Raw genomic sequence first — 25090 nt, 5'->3', positions numbered from 1 at the left:
TGTTTTAATGTTAAAATAATTCCCATTTCATAGAATATTGTGATTCACAGCCAAATTAACGTGATAATAACATATAGTGCGACATTTTTATAGTCTGGAAGGTATGACTTAAACTTCATTATACAACGGTCCAATCTTTAACGTGTATTTATTTTGAGAATTTCTTTTAAAACTCCTTTAACTTTCTGTCGCTCGAGCGCCCCTTCTTCGATGAAAAAAATAATTTAGCATTAAGTATGAATTTTCAAAAACACTTCAGTAGAAATATTCATACAATTGACTTTGGCGCCCCTAAATATTGTTTTTTTTTTCAATTCAATTTATTTTATTAGTAAATAATCAATTAACAATTCCGTATTTCTTATAACCTAATAGAGTTTTGGAGTTCTTTTCAACTATGATTTGAACTATAATTCATTTTGATGTAATTGGATATTCTAACAATGGGTTTGGCAAGAGAAGGAAAAATTAAAAAAAAACCTTCTAGATTTACTAAGGAAAAGGATAGAAATAGAAAAGCTTAAAACTAAATCACAGTATGTTTTGTCTATTGACGTCGAAAAACTTCGCTGCACAAGGCAGCTTATCCGTTGTAGATGTACTTCATCATCAGCTCACTGAGAGCTTGGAATTGTTCTGCCTTGTTCCGGCAGGCACGGAAGCGCGTGAGCATCTCTCCAGCAAGAGCGAAAAACTCGGGAAGCGTGAAGAGGTCATCTCCGGTGACGTCTGCTTGTCCCGGTGAAGTACCGCTCCCAGAAGCGGCTACTCTAGCGTACGAACCTCCCCAACCGGGAGGGAACGCTGGGTTGGTCGATGGAACCGCTCCGCCGCCAGCTGCTGCAGCGTTCGAGCTCGAAGTCTTCGGAGGTTGGCGGGACGCTGGCGCTTTCTTCCTCTTGTCCTGCTCCTCGAGGTACTTTTTCCGCGCGGCACAGCCACGGAAATTCGCCGTGTGGTTACCACCACAGTTCGCACACTTGACGCGCGCTTTGTGCTGCTGGGGGTTTTCCCCCAGCTGGTCTTTCCGCGGAAGATTGCACCTTTCGGTGAAGTGGGTCTCACCGCACTTTACGCACCGGGGTGGAAGATTGCAATTTCTGGAACCGTGTCCGAATTTCTGACAGCGGTGGCATTGCGCTGCGTCGGCCGGATTCTTCGTATAGAATCGCCACGTCACAAAGAAGCCGTCCAGTGCTTTGATCTGCCGTAGGTCCTGGATTTTGACGGACCCGCGATCGAAGTACAGGAGGTACAAGGTGTACGTACCTGTCACCGTAGTCGATTTTGAGAGCACCTTTATCTCTCGAGGCTTTACCTGGACGCCCGTCATGTGTTCTTCCAGGTCGGAGATCGGGCGGTCCGGATATCCCTGAAGGACGATCTTCACTGGGACCTTCTCTGCTGAATTTGAAGTTTCGCAACTTCAACTTCTTCACCACCAAGTCGAAATGCAGCTTCTTGTGGGTAATCACTTGCACAGAAGTTTTGCCAATTTTGAGACAATATTGGAGTCCCTCAAGCAACTCGTCAACATCGTCAGCCAACGTATCCAAAACAAAAATTGGAGGTGGTCGTCGTTCCTTCGGAGAGTTACCATTTTTCTGCTTTCCTTGCTTGCGCGCAAGTTCATCATCGTCATCGTCGTCGCCAGCATTGCTGCTGTCACTGTCGGTGTTGTTTTCATCTCCACTCAGCATCTCAAATTCGTTGCTGGTGGGAACGTTGGAAGTGGTTGTTGTCGTAGTGCTGGTGGTCTGCTGCTGCTGCTGCTGGCCGGAAGTGCTTCCGGATGCCCGAGTCGATTGTCTCGTCCGTACTGGGGACTCACGTGGACGGTATGACACGTGTAAAAATGAAGGATCGGTGACGTCACCGGGCACGCTCCCGTGCGCGATGGCGGTCGATGCGGCGTTGGTATGTTTACCTTTCTGCACTCTGCCGGTAGATGAACTTCGCGGGTTTTTCGAGGCCGCACTCGAACTGCCTCGGCCACGGCCGGCCCTTGGCATGCTGGAGGAGCAAACTCGCGGGTAATCACAGTTAAATACGGCGTAAAAATCGAAAAGTTTGAAGAGCTCCGAACACTTGACTGTTGCTGGCTGGTGTTGCCAGTCCCGATGTAAATATTGTTTTTATATTATAATTCGGCGCCCTTTCTGTTTCAAATATCTAATGAAGATGTTATAGCTGACATAAAAATTATGTACAATCATCGATTTTGGCGCCCCCCAAGGGCTGGCACCCTTGGCGGTCGCCAACTGCGCCAACCCCTAGGTACGGCGCTGAATACAATTTAACGTCACATTAATTACTTGTCAACCACGTCAAGAGAGCATGACACCAACGATATGTTATAGGTATTAACTGCTCCCGTGAAATGCGTTTCTTTAATTTTTTGCCTTTTCTGCTCTTTTCCCTCTCTCTATCTCGTTGTCTTTTTTGCGCAACTGCATCCTGATCGTCCGACCGTCCTAGATGTTGGGAGCTTCGTTGATAGGACGACGAAAGGTAATTGCTTTACGATACGAGCTTTTTTTTCTCGTTACACTCGCATTTTTCTTCATTATCACCATTCACTGCGCTTCTTTGCACAAGCTTTTCTCAAACTCGCTAAAAGACGACACAACTTTTTATTAATCAGAGTGTACTATTTGCTTGTTTTTTTTTCTTGTTCATTCACAGAGCACCACATCAAAGGGCAGAACTTTGACCGAGGAAGAGATCAAAGGTAAGGGTCAAAGTGTTGATTGGGGAGGGGAGATGGGAGATGTCGTAACACCACCGCAAATCCATCCGATGGATTAGCTTGCCATCGTCATCAGCATCTGTTGCTAAAGCTTGAGCAATGTCAATCAGCGGTGATGTGGCGAGCACCCGAGCTGGAATGTTCAATTTTACATTCTGAGTGGTTTGGGTCGGGATTGTGATCAATCATTTGTAGCCAGTTCTTGTCACTCATCCTCCCACTTCATCGACCGACCGACGTTAAAGGACACGCAGACGACTTGGGTTGTGGAATCGGATCTAAATTTTGCAGCAACTTTCTTCCTTGTGACTGGTGAACTCTCTAATTGATCCGTATTTTTGATTCAGATTTAAATATTATGAGGTAAAAATAATTATAATAAATTATAATGACCAAAGATTAAAATAGATTAGAATTAACATTAGATTAGAAAAAAAAATTGATTTAAAATTTAAAATTAAAAAAGGGTAATTCTCTACCAACTCACACGAAATCGGAAAAAGTTGCCCCGACCCCTCTTCGATTTGCATTAAACTTTATCCTAATGGGTAACTTTTGTCCCTGATCACGAATCCGTTTTTTTGATATCTCGTGACGGAGGTACGGTACGACCCCTTTCATTTTTGAACATGCGAAAAAAGAGGTGTTTTTCAATAATTTGCAGCCTGAAACGGTGATGAGATAGAAATTAGGTGTAAAAGAGACTTTTATGTAAAATTAGACGCCCGATTTAATGGCGTACTCAGAATTCCGAAAAAACGTATTTTTCATCGAAAAAACACTAAAAAAGTAAAATTCTCCCATTTTCCGTTACTTGACTGTAAATTTTTTTGGAACATACAATTAACTACACCCAAACGGCGGTCGCATGATTGTGTTGCATGGCGGCATGAAAGTATATCAGAATCTGCATGAAAACTGTCCTCATGCATTTTTTGCGATATAGGGGTATGACATGTTTGCCCGTTACCGACAATTATCGACATTACCGACGGCTTTTTGTTTGTATTTCACAAAAAAAAACCTTAACAGAAGTTGGATTGAACCACCAACTTCTTGGTTTTTGATCCGACACGCTACCACCGCGCCATGAACGCTTGATGAAATGTGAGTGAAAGAGCACCAAAATATTCTTCTCTTTGGAGTGTTGCTCGGGGACGGGCCAGCATTATATGTGTTGGTGAGAACTGCAGATCGCTGAAATGTTTACACGCGGGCAAAAATCTGGAGTTTTTTTTGAAAAGGTCCTATAAACAAAATTTTCATTTTTTGCTTTTTGGGTGTTTTTGAATACCCCTGACTCAAGGCGGTTCTAAAAACACCCAAAAAGCAAAAATTTGAAATTTTGTTTATAGGACCTTTTCAAAAAAAACTCCAGAAATGATCTACGAGCTTGCTGCAAAAAATGTTATAAAATGTGACATTTTCTGCAGCAAATCCACTGTTGCAGATTTTGAGATATATTTTTCCTTTGGGTGTATATTAAGGGAAATTTAATGTACTTTTAGAATCTACATTGACCCAGAAGGGTCATTTTTTCATTTAGAGCAAAATTTTTCATTTTAAAATTTCGTGTTTTTTCTAACTTTGCAGGGTTATTTTTTAAGAGTGTAACAATGTTCTACAAAGTTGTAGAGCAGACAATTATACAAAAAATTGAAATATTATCGCGATTTTACGAAAAAAAGTATTTTTTGTAATTGTCTGCTCTACAACTTTGTAGAACATTATTACACTCTAAAAATATCCATGCAAAGTTAGTTAAACAGGAAATTTTAAAATGAAAAAAAAATGTTCTAAATGAAAAAATTACCCTTCTGAGTCAATGTAGATTCAAAAAGTATATTGAATTTCCCTTAAAATGACATGTTCCAATTTTTTTTACAGTCGAGTAACGGAGAATGGGAGATTTTTGAAAAAAAAAAAATATTGTTATTTTCTATGAAAAATACGTTTTTGCCTTTCTTACTAAAGAAAGGTATAGGTTTTACTTTAAGGCTGGATGTCATTTTCATCTTCGTAAATATGTCGATTCAGCATGAATTTTCTTCGGAAAAATCGTCAAAAAATCACACTGCATCGATTTTCGACGCTCTATCGATTCACCTTGACAGAACTCGCCTATCTCCAACCCTCGAATTTTGAGAAAATAAATTCCGTGGAGTTCGAGTGATGTCCGTGTGTGGTAAAATTTTTGCCAAATTTTGTGTCGCGTAGTCCTCGGCTCCCCTATTTTCGATTTTGATTGTTCCAAGTGCATTTGAAAGCTGGTGTGCTAAACAAGGGTCATTTTGAGTCCGAATTTCGAAATATCCATCTGTTTTTGGATGCGGCCAGACTTATCAACAAAATACACAGTTTTCAAATGAAAATATGGTCAAAATTTTTCATTTTCATATCTTTTATTTATCTCAAAAATTGCATTTTTCGAGCTCTATTCAAGGGACCGTCGAGAAAGAGATCCTTCAAGCAAGAGAAATTATCGAGGAATGAAGAGAATAGTAGTATGCAGTTTGAAGGGAATGAAAATTTTTCGCGGAAAATTGTGGAATTTCACGAATTTCACGCTGTGTGCGAAATCGTTAAAATTCACTGACCCTAGTCACGAGATATTAAAAAAAAACCGATTTAATATCACTAGAGGTGAAATAGAGCCTTTCTTACAAAATGATGAAACTCCGGAAAATATAGGGGAAATATACCCATTTTAATCACTCTAAGCCGTTCGACCAATTCTCATCACTTTTGCCGTTTTCCGCTATAAAATCAACATTTTCAAATGTATCAACAATGGAGAGTTGCTTGCTATTTATTACTTTAAAACAGTCAAAAACACTTTATGAAAGCTGTAATTCATAATCAAAGTGTTGATAGGCCGATAATAGAAATAGGCTGAAAAAGGGTATAGTTCCCCTATTGGTGCAATTAATTTTTCAGAAACATAATGACACCACCCAGTGAGAATTTGACCTAAAGCTTCGAATCTTTTTAGACTAAACCTCGAATGCATTTTTTTTAATTTCAGAGGTACATTATGGGTCGCAAGATAATTATATTTAATTAAGAAAAACTTATTGGATTGACATTATTAGAAAAAAAAAATAAAGGGTACCTAGTCTTGTCTTTAATGTTAGTCTATGATTAACCTAAAAAAAATGTATCGATATTGCAATTTGTTCGACTTGACGAATTTTTGAGCGAGAACTTCGAATTTGATGTTCAGTATATGTTCTGTATAAAACCAAAAAAATAATAGGAAAAAATAGGGTAAAAATAAGACGAAAAACACTAATATGGCTATATCTCTGGAAATACATTTTGGAAAAGCTTCAAATTTTGGGCCCAAGCAGTTTATGGCGCATGTTTTCCAATGGATTTTTGTTTGAAACTATGTAAATTCTTTTAATTTGATAGTGTTATCTGTAAAATTGTCCAAAAAATACCTATAAAAATAGCTTTGACCACATTTACTGGTCGAAAATTGTGAATCGAAAAATAAAATGTTCGTCTCCGACCCCACGGCTACAAATCTGAAATATAAAAATTGTGGATTTTACGAGTGGTTTTCCAATGATGCAAGACACAAATTTTTAAGAGCGGATACAGACATCGCTCAAGTAGAGCCAGACTTTGAGTTCCGGGTTTCGGGCCAAAATTCAATCGAAAGAGCGCATCAAAACCTTCACATTAGCAATAGGATTTTTTTCTGGGACGGTTCCCCGCCGTGCACGATTTTTTTAAAATTTCTGAGAAAAACGTTTTCCAAAAGCAAACCTTAAACCTTTCTTTTGGAAGAAAGGCAAAAGCTAAGATTCGTGATCAGGAACAAAAGTTACCTCTTAGGATGATTAGAGGTAACTTTTGTCTCTTAGGATCGATGAGAGGTCGGGGCAATTTTTTCCGATTTCGTGTGAGTTGGTGGAGAACTACCCAGCTGATTTTCTCGAAATTTCATCACCGCCATTTGGCCGCTATCTAGGATTTACAAATCTCTTTAGAATAATGTTTTTTTTTTGCAAGACCTTCGGATAATCGCTTTCTGAATTTATTTGAAAGTTTAGCTCAGTTCAACTAAAATTAATGGTTCAAAAGCTCCCAAAGTTTAATACCGACGATGATGCTGAATCATGTCTTCCTCAATCAAATTGCAGTAGTGCTACTCACCATTTCTGCACTGATGGATAAGATGAAAATTAACGACTCTGGCTAATAGAATCGAACTGCAGGATCGTCCCTTCGAAACCTTTTCTTCGCAGGACCTACGACATAAGGGAATGCATTCATCTTGCCGCAGCGCAGAAAAGGGGTTCCTCTTACATCGTGGTAGTAATCCTAGAAGTTTCGGAGGATTTTCGGCCACTGTAACGCGCGAAGGGATGTACGGACATGCTCTAGGATGATAAAATGTGGTATTTTATTTCAGCTAAAGCGATAAATTTTACGACATGAAGGCAACTTTTTCGCTTCGTTGAGGGGGGATATTAGTCAGCATCCAGTTGCACTGCGTTCGCTGAGCTACAGAGAAAGTATATATGAACTTTCTTTCCCCAAGTCAACACCCAGTATGTGGGTGTTGGCACATAAAAGTAGACGATGTCATCATTTAGTGAAGGGGGGAAAAGATACTGTTTACGGTGGACACAAAACACGGGCCAAGTTAGTGCGATCCTGCACAGGAAATGCTTCCAAATGAGGATTAACGACTTTATGGCAAATGAAATTCACTTTGGGGACAAAGACGGGATTTAGATTAATGTCGAAGCACTTCATCCTGGTGTGGTTAAGGAGATGTTCTGGATAAGATGTGGGAAAATTTTATTAAATCATTGAATTAACTCATCACACAAAAAAAAATAAAATGAATCTATGTTTAAAATTTAGTTCACAAAAACACCGAAAGAATGGTAATTAGCAGAGACCATCACAGTGTGATGTCCACCCTCCCAACCCCAAAATGACCTCCTCCAAGCTCCAATTGTGTGATTTGAGCCTGTTTTGTCCAGGTTAAGCAATGTTCAAGCACCCCATTAAATTTTATCGAGAGCGACTCTGCGGCACGCAAACCCACCCACTGGTCAAGATAACAATGTTTTTTACCAAAGCTCTCTGGAACTTGAAGCTTTTTTATAGCTTTTGTCACACAATGTTACTATTTTGTTTTGTATTTTTTTACTCATTGTTGATGCCAAACTTGCTTGCCTTAAAAGTTTAGAGAAAGGTTTTTATTGTACACAATTCTTAAAATGTATTTTTTTGTTAAAACTGCGATTCCACATTTGCCAAGAATGTATGAAACCATTTCGTTTGCAGCTATTTTTTGTAATTTTGGCAAGAGAACACAACAGTAGCGCTTTCCTTAGCCGGTTACTTTCTTCGAGGGTTTGACCTTCGGTCACCTTACGATGGGACAAGGCTGTCTGAAGAAAATTTGAATTTAAAATAAAGATAATCTCCACATTTAGGGGCTTGGAGAAACTTTACGATTCTGTCCGTTTTGTTTGGTCAGTGACTGGTCCCTTTGAGTGGCTGAGTGACATTTTTTCTGTTTGTTCTTTTTTTAATTCCAGGCTTTTATTTTTTTCATGTAAACATATCTGTTCTCAATGATGGTTCTTAGATTAATTCATGAAAATATGGGTATTAAAAGCCACAAAGACACAAAAATTCAATAACTCTCTCACAGAGGCAAAATTTGCATGGACAATAGGATGTAACAAAAAAGACTTTTTGGTGGGCATTCAAGGGTTTGTTCCGGTGGGCATACTAAGCCCAAATCCAAAATATGAGCTTGATTGGACGTAACAGGAGCTGGCGCTTCGCCCTTCAATTTTAAATGGGATTTAACCCGTAAAAAAAGATTTTTTTCGAAAAAGTCACTTTTTGAGGCATTTTGGCCACTGAAGCGTTTATTTTCAACATCATTGGCGTGTAGGCCAGATCCTTGCGCATCTTTTGGTGTATATAACATTGAAATTTGGAGCACCCTGGAGCTCGGTACAGACCTTCAAAGTTTGGCATTTTTTCGAAAAATCGGCCCCGGCCTTGTGACGCCCTAGACGCCATTTGATTTTGCCGGGGCCGATTTTTCGAAAAAAATGCCAAACTTTCAAGGTATGTACCGAGCTTTAGGGTGCTCCAAATTTCAATGTTATATACACCAAAAGATGCGCAAGGATCTGGCCTACACGCCAATGATGTTGAAAATAAACGCTTCAGTGGCCAAAATGCCTCAAAAAGTGACTTTTTTGAAAAAAATCTTTTTTTACGGGTTAAATCCCATTTAAAATTGAAGGGCGAAGCGCCAGCTCCTGTTACGTCCAATCAAGCTCATATTTTGGATTTGGGCTTAGTATGCCCACCGGAACAAACCCTTGAATGCCCGCCAAAAAGTCATTTTTGTTACACTCTAATGGACAATTTCCATCCTGCTACAATAAAGTTAACTGACAATAACACCCCATACCGTCAAATGAAAGTTAAGAGGCTAGCAAAGAAAGTGGGAGGCACGTCCAAGTTCTGTGTTGGTTGCACAAGTTGTAAAATTTTTAACGATGGAATTAAAAATTATGACAAACTTTTGCCCGAACTCTTGATGACACTTTGTAATTAAGGGTGGTGTTCTCGACGGTGATGAGGTGGTTTCTTGATGTTTAACGGTGTGCCCTTGCCGAGAATATATTAAATGAGTGTTTGAAATATAAAAAGAGAACAATTTTATGATGGAAATAGGGATATTAAGACTTTCATGGAAGGAGTGAAAAACATTTATTTATTTGAATGAAACTTTGTCTATCGATTTCTTATTTCCAGATTTTGCATAATTGGCTTCTTCATACAAATATGGGGGTTGTCCATACAAAAGTGTTATTAAAAATATTCGAATATCTGTATCTGGGTGCTGAACGGCCTCAATTTTGAACTGTCAAAGTGGAACCAATTTATTGTTCGCCAGAAGTAGAGAGTATTGTTATCGATCATTAAAATAGGTTTTTTTTTTAATTTACAATGTGTGGACCTGGAGTTTAAGTCAAGAAATCTTGAAAAGGTTGAAGGCGACATCGTCAATGGAAGTTGTTTATGGAGTCGATGCGGTTATATCCATCCAGAAGCTGTCTTAATTGTTTGATTCCGTTTGAAAACCTACTGGTTTAGTGAAAATCTTCTCTGTTTGTTGGATCAGCTTCGCTAGAATTTACGATGTTTTTTCGCTGGACCAGGAAGAGCTGTAGGATTCCAAAATCAGCCAGGGAATTTATCTGCGACACCGCAGAATGACACTCTCGCCGCAGTTCTTCGTCATCCGTAACAAAGGAAAACCTCTTCTAAAACACATACAACTGATTATAAAACAGCTCATTTACCAGTAAGACAAAAGTCATGCTTGTGCTTCAACAGTTCCCTGCTTTGTAGATGTAAACAAAGTGGGATCATTCGAAAATCGCGTAACGCATTCGCTCTATTCATCACCCAGATCTGTATGATGAGAAGTGATTTTTTAATCTATTTGGTGTTTTCAGTAAAGTTGTAGGCTACGATCAAACTATTTTGAAAAACATGGTAAATATATAGTATACACAGCAAAAAAAGAAGTAATCCAGCTGCGTGTAAAACGCCTGGGTGTAAAATAAATATTGCATTATTTTATGCAATTTTATGTGATTTTACACCCTGAAATATGTAGCCTATCAGTATGGGAAACCTACTTGACCGAAATTTCAAGCCCATATATGCGTTTATCCTTTCGGCTTTTCATCGGTTTGATGGCCGAGTGGGCTAAAGCGCCAGTCCTTACTGTTGGTGTTGGGTTTGAATCCCGTCGGTTGCAACTTTTTTTTTGTGTTTGCAAAGAATGTACATGCAGTGTGTAATAATAAGTGTTTATTTTGACGAAGGTGATGTGACAGACGGATTGTTTTATATTCTAAGTTTTTCAAAATATCCCCAAATTTCCCCAACAATCTCGACCAGAGCAAAAGAACATAAACTTTGAATAAATTTTTTACTAGCCTGATGATTTTTTAAAAATAAAATAGTGGTTTTTGCAAATTTATTTTATGTTGTAAAACTGATTTTGCAGATGAAAAATATTACATTTTTATCGAGTCATTTCAAAAAGTGATATATTTTTATATCTGTTTATTTGAAGTGTTTTTTTTTAAAAAGCTAATTTCATAGTTTTCGGTTTTTGGCTGTAACTCTTAAGGCAAAAAAAATGTTCCCCTTTTAAATTTCCTCGAAAATCCCGATGGTGAAAAAATTGCTAAAAATTTAAGTTTTATTTGAAAAAAAAAAACAATGAAAATCTGTTATAAACTATTTAAAGCATATTGCATGAATGATTGCTGCAAAGCGATGTAATCTCAAGGTATTGAACTTGACTTTGAATTGAGATTTTCTGATCGCTTTACTGCCCCTGATTGCAAAAATATCCCATATGCATTTTCATCGATTTCGAGTTATTATTGCAGTTTGGTTCAAAATCGTGTGCTCTTTCAAAAGAGCCTATAACATCCAGTACTTTGTTCTAGAAATCAGGAGGAAATCCAGTTTTTTCGCGAAATCTTAACACGTAGTCTTTTTGAGCAAGTTGTGGCGCTATAACCACGGCAAATAGTGTCCAGGGCATTTGTGGAAATACGATGTCCCATCCTCGAGGGTCCCGGAGCACCAAAACTTCTTAGCATGGTGGCTCCCAACGATTAATTGCCTAAACAAACAGGAACGTGAGCGGGGGATCCCCACGTTTCGTCCTCCCCTGTAGATTCAGAAATGTGTTGTTGTTGGAACATTCGTGCTCTAACTCAATCCACTTCAACGAATCATCTTTGCGGTTAACTTTACGCAGTTGGCCTGGCCGTTTTAAAGTTTGTGATGTTTCAAAGCAATTTATTGCATTGGGGCACTGCAATTGTTAATAATGTCAAGAGGATGCTAGGCGTTAATCAACCTAAGGCATTTTCCAGGATGCCCTCGAAAGACTGGCTGCGATAAGGTTAGATTAGATTAGATTAGATTAGAAATCTTAACACGTAGTCTTATGTATGGAACAAACTTCAAATGCGTTTTTCTTAGCTTGCTGTTTTTGCATATGGGACCTTTATGCGAACATAGGCAGTTTAGTGTCTTCGGCAAAGTTTGAGGTATTGCTTAAACTTTTCAGAAAATTGGTTCCTATTTTTTTAAGCGGCTTTTTATCACTGAGTGTATCGCTACGAATTTGCAAATCGACTTTTCTTTGTATTTTATTTTTATTTTTATGATACTTTGTCCATGCATTCCCTATGCCAAATGAATTAATTTTTCATCGTTAGTTTTAATTGGGGCTTTTTATACCCATTTTATGGCTATGTCAATGTGTGAAATTCTGTAATTTGAGAACGGACTTTCTGATCGATTTGGTGTCTTCGGCAAACTGGTAAATTATTTTTTGGACTTTTCAAAATAGTAGGTACACGGCAACAAAAATTTCCCATTTTTATTTAACCTTTTATGACTCAAAGTTGAACTCCCAAAATACATATTTTTTTAAATTTTTTTATTGAAAACATCAAAAAAATCGCAAATGTTTTAATTTTGTGTTAGGGCTGTATTTTGGAATCTGATTGAACAATTTTCAAATGCCAGAGAAAAAAAATATATGAAAAATAAAAAAAATGCCTGTAAAATTTAAATTTTTACCGAAAAGCAGCGGTACATTTTATCAAAAATAATTGTAAACTACTTTACGATTAAAAATTCGATGTTGCATTACAAAAAGATTATTAGTAATTTTTGTCAAATTTTTTTTTTTTTGAAAAGTTTTTAGTTTTTTATTTTTGGAATTCAACTTTTAATCATCAAAAAATGAATTCAAAAATAGGATTTTTCCGTGTGTCTATTATATCTGTAAAGTTCTAATCATAACCTACATCGGCATCAAATCGATCAGAAAATCCCTTCTCAAGATAAAGAATTCCTTACATTGACATACCCATTACCCACAAATTGTATGGAGACTTGTATGTAAAACCTAATGATGCAAAATGACTTCTTTTGACATAGGAAATGCATGGACAAAAATTCATCCGAATTAAAAAATTCAAACTAAAAAACGGGGAAAAAATTGCAAAATCGTGGAGAACTCAATTTTTAATTGATTTCCCAAAGGCAGTTTTATCTCTTATTTCGAATTTTTCGATGATATTTTCGAAAAATCTTCAACTTTTTGCAGTTTAAAAATACTTTATGATCTTATAAAGAACCCATGTGAAAAATATTTTTGAAATCTGAGAATATTTCCTACAATTCGACGGTAACATTTCAAAAGGCATCATGTACATTTTGACACTTTCTGGGTTATTGCATATTCTGAAAGTACTCCTAATAACTAGGCTTAGTGATTTTTCACGCTCGAAAATAGCAAATTTCACGGGAACCTTATTTTCAAAACACAAAATTTCACGCAAATTTCGCGGAACGTGAAAAAATGTTAAAATAACTCTGAAAATCTTATGTTAAAATCACAGAAACTACTTTTTATGCCTCATTAAATATTATTCTTCAATAAATTAAAAAAATCTACACTAAATTTGATCGTGACACAAAAAAATCTCTCAAAAAAGTTTCAACCTAGTTTATGGAAGGGCTCTTTTTTATTTTGAAAAAAAAATTAGGGTATGCGTATTCCCATTTATTGAAATGCTTTTTCAATATTCGACAAATAAAGCTAAAACGTTTTCGCTGATTTGCTTGAAATGAGTAAAATAGTTTGAATTTTCTGCGACGTTTAGCCAATTCAAAATAATTTTTAAGGTTTTCATCTCTCTTTTCAAAACTAAATTTAAAATAAATAGGCAAAAATAATATGATTTGTAACGAAATCGCAATTTTTATCCAAAATTAGAACAGAAAACAAAAAAGGTGGTATTTTTTACTTTCACGGAATCGTCAACCCAAATAATCAAATATCGATAAAATTAAACAGAACTTCAAAAAAATGTGAAATGATATGTTTTTAAAAGGTGATTATTGAAAGATAAAAATATTCTTCATTTTATTTTGAATTAAACAAAGCATGATTCTTTTAATTTCTTTTTTTTAAGTAAAAAAAAATTTTACTACAGCAAATAAAAATATTACTAAATTAAGTTATTTTCTAAAAAAAAACAACTAAAAATCTGAACAATTCTTCAAATGGTTCATATCAAGCTTTCAATTGAAAACTAATATGATCTTATTTGAAAAAAAAATATTGAAGGAAATTGATAAATTTCAAGAACTTCACCAAAACGTCAAAATTCACTTACCTTATATTAGTAATTGAACAAGCTCGCTTAATTCTACAGTAGTTCTTAAGATTATTTTTATTCCTATTTAATTGTGGTAAAATATTTTGAGGAAAATCGTTACAGTTTCACAAAAACATAAAATTTCACGGAATTTCGGGGAAAAAGCCAAATTTCGCGGATTTCACGCTGTCCGCGTAATCGTGAAATTTCACTAACCCTACTAATTAGCTACCTCTCCACCAAAAATGAGCAAAAGTTACTTCAGTAAAGTCTGTTTAATCATGATTTTAAATAAAGTAACATAAACAAATTCTCTGCCATCAGCAGTCCCTGTTTATATAGCCCTGTCAACCTGTCAAACAAAAGACTACATGAACCTCGTGACGAAAAAAAAGCAACATGAACAAAGCGCCATGTACATTCGGCGAAGAAAAACGAATCATAACAAAGGGTCCCCCTCAATGACAGCAGGGTGATATAGACGTTGGTGATTTCAAAAGAAGTTATGTTTGTTTTTCTCAAATAAAATTACGGAAATAATGTTTTATTGAATTTGGATGATTAAGTATCAATGAAAGCAACGGTTTTCATCGTTTGTTATCATTATAACATCTTATTTTGCTTTTATATTAAAATGGGAATTGAAAATGGATGCTCAACATTCAAATGCGTTTATCTCAAAACGCATGGTTTGTACACGATGCTTTTTGAAATGTTGGCGTCGAATTTTCTTTTTTGGTTTTTGCCTAGAGAGCGGTCGTTTGAGATTCCGATCATCTCTCCAATGATAGCTATCAAATGATTTCTGTCACCACGCAGCATACAATAGGAAGAGAGAGACAAAAACTAGAGAAAGAGAAAGAGCACGTTGTCTCGTTCGGGCTGCTGCTTGAGTGGTGCTCATTTTTCGTTCGTTTCGTCTTCGTGTTTACGTTCATCGACCGTCGCCAAGCAATGACGGTCATGATAGGCGTTGTGTGTCAGCGATCAAATATCGTTTTGGGAATTGATCGCTGACAGAAAGTTCTATTGAATATCGAGCAGTCCCGTTCAGTGATAGTTCCCTTTTCAAGCATTGGTCATGTAATTCGCCTTCATTTTACAACTCGCTGTAATCGGATACTATTGGTTCGATTGCAATGTTAACTATTAAGCTTTAGTGACATTTTCTGATTTTCAAGCCAAACCCATTTTTTTTTCGGGGTAAATGTTTATGGCCCTTTCAGAAGGTTACTCTTAGCTTTTGTTTTTTTTAATATCGAGTTCAGCTTTTCCCTGCATCACTCTGCAGAGTGGTAGCTGTATCCCTTTCGAAGGCCCTTCCCAAAGAGGAAGATGGGAAGGTACTTGATTTGATTGCACTGATAAAATTTCCCATCGGCACCGAAGGGTTTCCCCTTTGCTAAGGGCATAGAAGTAAGAGAAAAAAACCACTTTCTGATCTGGCGATATATTTATTACCCTGATGAATGAGTCTTATAGACTTTATTGTTTCTTGTCTGCCGAGTGTAACAAACCCCTTTAAAAGTGGACATTTTAAATGGTTCAATCTAGAACATAAAAAAACAACCCTCTGTTTTCAACAAACTTCAGCGGAAGATATCAATCCCTTGCTGGTGATTACTTAAGGTCCAGCGAATCCCTAGTCGACTGAACTTTCATCCCACTCGCTTAACTCGGTTGTCAACCGAAAACCCTTTTCCTCTAATAAAAAAAGAGACCAGCAGAGTGGAAAAGGGATGCGTTTCATCTTCATACATGCAACCTCGAATCAATCGATCCACAATCTGTAATGGCAGTACGGCTGAATCGTCGCTGGTGTAACAAGTCAATGGCAACCGTCGGGTGTTCAACTTTCGGACTTCTTGACTCTGTTTGGTATCGAGGTTGAAATTCGCTGCCAGTACGGTACAAACCTTAAATGATGAGAAGGGATGCACCACGATGCGGTTCTTCGTGTTTGTTTGTGCAGTGAGGTTATATTGCTGTTGTTGTTGTTGTTTATGTGATGACCCTGACGAAGGGGCGGCGGTTCAATATACTTGACCTTAACTGCGCGGGGAGCAGACTGGGTTGGCTGGGGAAAATTGAAGGGCGCTATATAAATTGAGTGTTGTTTAAAGCCACGCTGTCACGGAATCTTGGAGTATCTTTGGCGCCAAGGTAAATCAGGATTACCTGTGGCTGCTTTTTCATAATACCAGCTGTTATTCGACCTTGGCTAGACTCTACTCCTAGGATCAGCTCGTTCTTTGCTTAGTGAGTTATGGAGAATTCACCATATCGATGAGCCACAGCTAAATTGGATCACGTACGGCACGAGTTTGCTGATACTTTGCAGCATAAGCCACCATTGCAACCGTTGTCCGTGATAGCTTCTTCCAAGGACTTCATAGTTCTTCCATTAGTAATTGATGCATGGATTAAAATTTGATTTTGTTTATGAATTTAAGGAGGCGAATGGAAAAATCGAAACTGCTTAGGAGCAATTCTCTGAGATTTCGGTCATTCGATTTTTTTGTATTTTTTAATCCGGCTGAAACTTTTTTGGTACCTTCGAAATGCCCAAAGAAGCCATTTTGCATCATTCATTTGTCCATATAATTTTCCATACAAATTTGGTAGCTGTCCATACAAAAATGATTTATAAAAATTCGAAAATCTGTATCTTTGGAAGGAATTTTTGATCGGTTTGGTGTCTTCGGTCTTCGGTTGTAGGTATGAATAAGGACTACACTGAAAAAATATGATACACGTTAAAAAAAATGGTGATTTTCATTTTCACTTTTTGTGACTAAAACATGATTTGCAAAAAAACACCATTTTAATTTTTTTTATTTTCTGATATGTTTTAGGGGACATCAAATGCCAACTTTTCAGAAATTTCCAGAATGGGAAAAAAATCTTTGACCGAGTTATGAATTTTTGAATCAATACTGATTTTTTCAAAAAATCGAGATATTGGTCGCAAAAATTTTTCAACTTCATTTTTCGATGAAAAACCAAATTTGCAATCAAAAAGTACTTAAGTGATATTTTTTTTATAAAGTGCACCGTTTTCAAGTTATAGCCATTTCAGGTAACTTTTTTTTTAAATAGTAGCAGTTATTATTATGAAACATTCGTAAATTTTTTTGATCTTTTCGAAAAAAATATTTTTATTTTTTTTAATAAGGACAAACATTTCAAAAGGGCCAAACATTCAATATTACGTCCTTTTGAAATGTAAGTCTTGATTTAAAAAATTGAAATTGTCGTATCAACAAAGTTCAACAAAGCAAAATATAGAGAATTATTTTTTTCAAAAGTGGGCAAACATGGGCACTAATTTTAAAAAATGACTAAAGTACTTTTTGATTGCAAATTTGATTTTTCATCGAAAAATGAAGTTGAAGAATTTTTGCGACCAATATTTCGATTTTTTGAAAAAATCAGTATTGATTCCAAAATTCATATCCGGTCAAAGATTTTTTGCCCATCCTGAAAATTTCTAAAAAGTTGTCATTTGATGTCCCCTAAAACATATCAGAAAAAAATAGAGGTTTTTTGCAAAAAATCACCAAAAAATTTTTTATCGTGTGTCATTTTTTGTAGTCTTTATCCATACCTACAACTTTGCCGAAGACACCAAATAGATCAAAAAATTACTTTCAAAGATGCAGATTTTCGAATTTCCATAAATCATTTTTGTATGAACAGCTGCCAAATTTGTATGGAAAATTATATGGCCAAACTAATGATGCAAAATGGCTTCTTCGGGCATACCGAAGGCACCAAAAAAGTTTCAGTCGGATTAAAAAATACAAAAATTTAAATTGAAGATAAAAGATCGAGTTGGTAGAGAATTGCTCTTAGGGACAATTTCGGATTGTTTTTGCTGATCCAATTGGAATCTCAAAAATCTCGTGATTATTTTTGCGTGCAACTTTCCCACCGGAAGCAGAGTGTCACTCGTCACTCAATGCCTCGTCAATATGCTCTGTCCCAGAGGTACACTTTCGCTCGAAAAAAACCAAATTAATGTTGTGCCATTTCTCGTTTCGTTAAGCGATTTCAATTTAAAGGTTGTCTCCGCGCCTTGATCGAAGTCAAGTTCAAATCGAGCTCACAGAAGCCCCGCTTCCTGTGGTCGGGCCATCAATTTCCTGTTTGAATTCTCTGGCGGAAGAGAAGGTGCTGGGGAGATGTGCATTCAATAGTGTGCAGCACAGTTGTGCAACGGAGGTTTGCCCTTCCCTGTGTGTCGACGACAGCCGCACGACGGTGTGTTCGGAGTCTATTTCGATAAACAAGTGTATTTTGGTGCCAAAAGTGATGGGTTTGTTAATTTTTCAAGCCATCGGGTGCGGTGACATTCAAAGTCACGTCGTAAATAAGCTCATCCAGCCAGATGCATCCAATCGTGGAAAATTAGTTTTCATTTAGTGGTTGAGCGGTACTTTGCCAACATTTGTGGGAAACATTTTTTCAGGAGGATGAGTGATGGACACGGGTGTGAAATGGTCTTTTAGTTTGTGCGATTTTCGTTCTAGAACTAAAAGAAAAGAGGCGTTTCAATATCCACTTTGCCTCAGCAGCAGAGAGGTAATCAATTTGCAGCAAGGTGATTCATTTTACTGTCTAGACGTGGAAATCTCTTGAGCAAAGTTGGGGAAATCTACTGCGGCAAAAACAAAACTCTTTCCGCCTCTCGCTTTTTTTTTTCAACGCTCCACGAGAAGGAGTGCCAAGTTTTACTGCTTCCTAAATCCATCGGCTCCGGACTTTATCAGCCAATAAATTATTCAAATTCCTCTCATTTCCGCGGTGGAGGTTGGGCCCGTACAACGGCCAACGGCTACTCGCTGGAGCAGGAGGGAAATTATTTTCCCTTTACTTTTCCCCGATCGTTGGTCGGTAGGGTGGTGCAAATGTGACTTGTTTCAGCCAAACTTATAACATTCGAAAATTTAAATCGCAATACAATATCTCAAAATGGTGAAATTATAATTTGAATTTATTCCATCCTCATCAAAATCACAGTTTTTAAGCAACGATCAACTTCTGGTTGATGGCATGTCCGACCAGCGGGGCCACATGGACCGATCCGGGGTTGGCTGCGACGTACTTGGCCGTCGGAATGGCTCCGCCCAGGTAGTTGTTGTATCCGTAGCCGTAGGACGACGCCAGCGGAAGTCCCCACGGGCTGACCTTGGCAACGTTGGCCTGGACAACGGTCTTTCCACCGAGGCCGTACCAGTTGTTGTTGTAGGTCGCTGGCCAAGCCGCCGCCGAGGACCACTGGTTGACTCCGTACGGGTAGCTGCTCAGACCGTTCCAGGTGTTGAGACCATTCCAGGAGTTGAGGCCATTCCAGGAGTTGAGACCGTTCCAGGAGTCCACGCCGTAGGTAGACACTGGCCACGCCGAAGGGGCATATCCAGCTTGGGCCGCAACGGCCAAAGTAGCAACGAATAGAGCGATGAAGGCCTGATGAGAGCAAATGCATGAGATTTGTACGAGGCTTGATAAAGCTTAACTTACGTTCATGGTTTCACGGATGATTGACTCCTGGACAAACTCGAATGCTAACTGTTGAAGAACTGTTGGTGAACTATACCTAACAATATCTCCTGAAGAGTTTTTATACTAAATGCTCCTAGTGGCAAACAAACAAACACTTCAAAACAGAACAAGTTCACTTTTCTGAAATCCTTCATAAATAAAAGTTATACTTAATTGGTTCGAACTCCACTTTTAAGGAAGTGATTGTCTCAAATTGAAAATTGTGGTTAAGCTAACCTTCGACCAATAACGTATATAATTGGAAGTCTGGTCACCATAAAGTATAGTTCAGCAACAGCTCTTCTGCAGTTATAGCTACTCGAGTTTGTCCAGGAGTCATCCATCCGTGAAACCATGAACGTAAGTTAAACTTTAACAAGTCTGGTACAAATCTCATGCAATTGCTCTCATCAGGCCTTCATCGCTCTATTCGTTGCCACTTTGGCCGTTGCCGCCCAAGCTGGATATGTCCCGTCGGCGTGGCCAGTGTCCACTTACGGCGTTGACTCGTGGAATGGTCTCAACTCCTGGAACGGCCTCAACTCCTGGAACGGTCTGAGCAGCTACCCGTACGGAGTCAACCAGTGGTCCTCGGCGGCGGCTTGGCCAGCGACCTACTCCAACGGCTACAACAACAACTGGTACGGCCTCGGTGGAAAGACCGTTGTCCAGGCCAACGTTGCCAAGGTTAACCCGTGGGGACTTCCGCTGGCGTCGTCCTACGGTTACGGATACAACAACTACCTGGGCGGAGCCATTCCTGCGGCCAAGTACGTCGCGGCCAACCCCGGATCGGTCCATGTGGCCCCGCTGGTCGGACATGCTATCAACCAGAAGCTGATCGTTGCTTGAAAACTGTGATTTTGATGATGATGGTGAAATATAATGAACTGTGATTGACGATATTTTAGTGTCTTTTGAAATTTAATATTTTGTTTTACAGTCGACTCTCTGGTTGTCAATATCCAAGGGACCGTCGAGGAAGAGAAGCATCAGTTTACAGAACGATGCAAAAGGAAGACTCGATTGAAATTTGTTTTTTCTTTATAACCAGCTATGGGAGAGAATCATGGCAACGCCCAGCAAACAAAACAAAGAAATGTCAAACACCCTTCAAAGCTTCGTTTCTCAAAGAAAAATGTCTATGCAAGCCATGAGAAAGTGAAATTATTGACAACCGGAATAGATATTTGAAGCAAAAAGAATCCAAGGGACCGTCGAGGAAGAGATCCTTCAAGCAAGAGAAAATATCGAGGAATAAAGACAATCGAAGTATGCAGTTTGAAGGGACTGAAGAATTCATCGGTACATGGAGCAATATTGATATCGAGAAGATCGACAGCCAGAGAGTCGACTGTATTATAGAAAAAAATCAATCCATTTAAGCAATCAGAAAAAAAACTCCACCAACCGAAACCAAATGCATCACTCCGGAGCAGAAAACACGAGGCGCAGAATTTAATCGAACTTAAGGGGTTACATACATGTAGAAAATCACAAAATTTCATATTACAGATTTTTTTTGAATCTGCTAAAAAGAAGATTTTCAAACACTCCTGAAAGTTTCATAAAGATTTTACTTGATTAAAATGAGTTAGAGACGATTTTAACCTCAACATTTTGCCGTGCGCAAAGCGGACTGTCAAACTTTCTGAACGTTTTTCTCTAAACACCGAGTTGATTAACGGGTGCCACGATATCTCGAGATGGGATGGACCAATTTGACTGATATTCGGAGAGAAGACTCTCAAGACATATCCCGTGTGAATGACCAAGCCCGATTTTGAAATTTTGCTTTTTAAAAAAATACAAAAATCGAAAACTGACGATTTTTTATATGAAAAACACAAAAATATTTTTATCTTTTTTTAAAAAAAAGTTTTTTGAAAATCGGCCTTCGTCATGCACACAGGACCGGTTTAACGAGTCTTCACCAAAATTTTGAGCCGATTTGTTAAAGGCAGTGTTGAGATATCGTGGCACCCGTTTTTTAGAACTGCTAACTTCAAATAGCTATATCTCGGCAATGATACAACCAAATGTCTTCAAATTTGTTTTGATAATAGATGAAAATGTATATTTTATTGCCCTGAAAACAGATTTTAAATAAAATTAAGTGTGTGCTCACACCAACCTTTAACTTTTTTGTCGATTTACATGTATGTAACCCCTTAATTTTGCTCGTCCAATGACACGGAGCGCTTTATTGCTATTTTTTTATACGATACCTCCACTCATTGCAAGCGTCCTCGAAAACATCCTGCCAAAATGTGGTTTCTATTGGGTCAATCCTCAAAATGGTTATGCGAACCATTGATCATTCACTAAACACCTTTTATGTTGAGGTCTGTGAACGCTTCAGTTTCGTCAAGGTTTTTACCCATATTGTAAAAAACTATAATTTTTAGTATTTTTTCGAAAATACGTAGATTTGTGGAAATTTTAAGTATTTCACAAAAAATATTATAACTATCGAAATATAAAAATCCTGATCATTTGATCCCCAAATTGTTTTTTTTAATTATAGTGAAATTTCGCAAAAAATAACATTAAGCGGTACTTTACATTCGAATTTCACAAACAAACAAAATATGTATTAACTTTTTGGCCAACCGCAATTTTTCTCATAGTTTTTTGATTTTCCTGGAACAAACATTTTACAACGTTAGTTTTTGCCCTGCAGGCCAAGAAGACGGCACTTTTTTGTCTCAATTTTGTCATATTCGGAATCCTCGGACAATTTCACGTAAGTTAGAAGTATTGGAGTTGTAAATTTGATTGGAAAGATTGCCATTTAGAATGAATTAGAAAATTGCAAATTAACAACGTGCAGTGCGTACAACTTTTATCAAGGGTTTTCATATGGGTTATTCCACCTGAAGTGTGCAAGAAAAAATGCAAATTTGAAAATAACCGATTATGCTCAAATTTGGCAGACCTGTTGAGACTATCAAAACATGCAAAAATCCCGAATTTCATCCAAATCGGACCACCCCCTCCATTTTTGTACCCTCCCAAAAAATCGACTTTTTGGCGATTTTTGAGCAAAACCCCTATCTTCAAACGACGATAACTCAGGAACCGCAAATCTTAGAGGGTCGGTCTTAGACTCAATTTTGAAAAAAAATGGACGTAGAATCCATTTCCGTGATCAAAATTTGATCAAAAATCAAAAGATTAACATATTTGTTCTACCTGTACTGCGCAATTGAAAACTTTAAATGGTCGTATTTCAAAACAGCCCTATTTATTTTTAAAATATGGCCTCACCATCGTATTCCCCGGTTAATTTTACATAAGAATCACTTATCGACAGAGAGGAATATGTTTCGTTCCAGAGATATCGAATTTTAAAGTTTTAAGTGTTTGAGATTACCTACATCAGCTACACTCGGCGCTTCTGCTAGAAGCACTCAGTCGTGCTGATCAATAATTACTACCAGGTGTTCTGTAAGATGAATTATTTATATAATTTTATACGATATTGAGATAATCAATACCTTGAACAATCAATTTTTTGTTTAACAAATAGGGCTGTTTTGAAATACGGACATTTAAAGTTTTCAATTGCGCAGTACAGGTAGAAAAAAAATGTTAATATAAAATTTAAGATTTGTGGTTTCTGAGATATCGTCGTTTGAAGATAGGGGTTTCGCTCAAAAATCGCCAAAAAGTCGATTTTTTGGGAGGGTACAAAAATGGAGGGGGTGGTCCGATTTGGATGAAATTCGGGATTTATGCATGTTTTGATAGTCTCAACAGCTCTGACAAATTTGAGCAGAATCGGAGATGGTAATTTTCAAATGCTATTCCGCTTCAGATGGAATGACCCATATAGGGACCATCCACAAACCACGTGGACAATTTTTTTGGAAATCTAAACCCCCCCCCCCCCCCCCCCTCGTGGACAATTGCCCATACAAAAAAAACTTTTTTGTATGGAGCGTGGACAATCGCCATACCCCCCCCCCCCCCCCTAAAGTGTCCACGTGGTTTATGGATGGTCCCATACAAATCTGTCTTTGAAAAATAAAAAAAATATATCAAATAACTACAACATTGATTGAGTAGTTCACAAATTATTGTTGTTTTCTTTTTGGAAATCTTCTCAAAAGATTTTCAATTTCTAAAGCTCCACCCACAACCAACCCTAGTGCGGTCATCAAGTTGGTAAATTGCGCACCGCAACTTCAAGAAGCAATTCCTTAGCCGATGGCCGCCGCCACGCTACGAATAGCGCCGCACAGCCATGACTTCCGGTGGCACCGCGGACGGACTAATACGAGCACTACCGCCACCGGAAGTTGTACTCTGTGCCGGGCCCGGGGTAATTTGATTCCTACAACCAAATCCGGCTTACGAGAATGGTGCGAACGCCATGTGTGCGAGAGGGCTCGTCCGGTACTGGAGCGTTTTACGACCCATGGCGTGTCGAGCTATCTTTCTGGATTTTGTTTGGGATTGTGTGGGATTGGCCGCTTTAATGGTCAGTGACCTTGACCTTTTTAAACTGTTATTTTTTATTCTAGAAAATTAAATTCGAAACTTTAGATTTAATAAGTTATATTCGTAACAATGAAGCAATTTTGCTCGAATCTTTTCAACACAAAATGATGTTCAAATAGCCCGCTCCGGCAAACAACTACTTTCCCCAGACGAAGAAAGCAATTAGTTCTCTCGTCTCGTCTTCTTCCGGTTTCCGGTCATCACTAACAAGCTTCCCTTGAAGCTTCCCAAAGTTCCGAAAGACTGACAAACGAACCATCGAAGTGTGAATCACCTCCCCCTTTCAGCTCAAGTTTTTATGTTTCGCTTCATGAAATCGATCTGGTTGAGACGTTTTCTGTGTTCTTTTTTTTATAATTCCATCGACAATTGTGAAGGTCATCAGATATGCCTTTGAAAGGTAAACTCTTGATAAGAAAAAAAGGTGTGACGATGTTATCAATTCGCTCGACATCTGATTGTATCATTGTTTTTTTGTTTTGTCGAGGCATACAAAAGTGAAGCGTTTGATTCGATCTATTTTGCTGTTCTTTTCCTCTTTCCAGGTCATCCTTTGTTATAAAATAATGCAAGAAAACTTATAAAAGGAAAAAAACAAATGTATACTGATTTCAAGAAAAAGCTCGTTTGACCGGAAATTGATTCCATTTCGGATGGAAGAAGTGTACATGACGAGTTGCAACAGATGCCACAGGAGTGGCACCAGATGATTAATTGGCCTTTAATTAGTCCAATCTGGTTGTTTAGCGTGCATCACGTGTCCACAATCGTGCTCGGTCACACGTGTCAGCGCAGTTGGTGCTAAAACCCCCTTCAAGATTAGAGTAATTTCAACGAAAAGTGCAAAGTGACGTGGCTCTTGTGGTGGTGGTGGTGCGCAAGATAAGGGCATCCCACAATTTACAACAGAGAATCATATTCCACCTGCCATCACCGGAGGGAAAAAAAAGAGAAACAAAAAAAGTGAAATAGTCCCAGGCGAAGAGCGAACTCACGAGCACGAGCGAGGAAAAAAGGCATCACG

The 25090-nt window shown here is 38.0% G+C and overlaps 1 protein-coding gene across 4 annotated transcripts in view; it reads left to right on the top strand.

Moving 5' to 3' along the window:
• Positions 1–25090, top strand: part of LOC120424784 (calcium-binding protein E63-1) — a 173856-nt gene that overhangs the window by 18670 nt on the left and 130096 nt on the right. For 2 of the 4 annotated variants that reach the window (XM_039588987.2, XM_039588988.2), the window contains exons 2-3: positions 2479–2511; positions 2686–2731. In XM_039588987.2, coding sequence (XP_039444921.1) covers positions 2479–2511; positions 2686–2731 — 79 coding nt within the window. The remainder of the gene's footprint in view (positions 1–2478; positions 2512–2685; positions 2732–25090) is intronic. The other 2 variants (XM_039588990.2, XM_039588991.2) reach the window with 1 other exon arrangement.

The sequence above is a fragment of the Culex pipiens genome, chromosome 3 (genome assembly GCF_016801865.2).
Source record: "Culex pipiens pallens isolate TS chromosome 3, TS_CPP_V2, whole genome shotgun sequence".
Lineage (NCBI taxonomy): Eukaryota > Metazoa > Arthropoda > Insecta > Diptera > Culicidae > Culex > Culex pipiens.
This window is presented reverse-complemented; position numbering and strand designations above follow the sequence as displayed.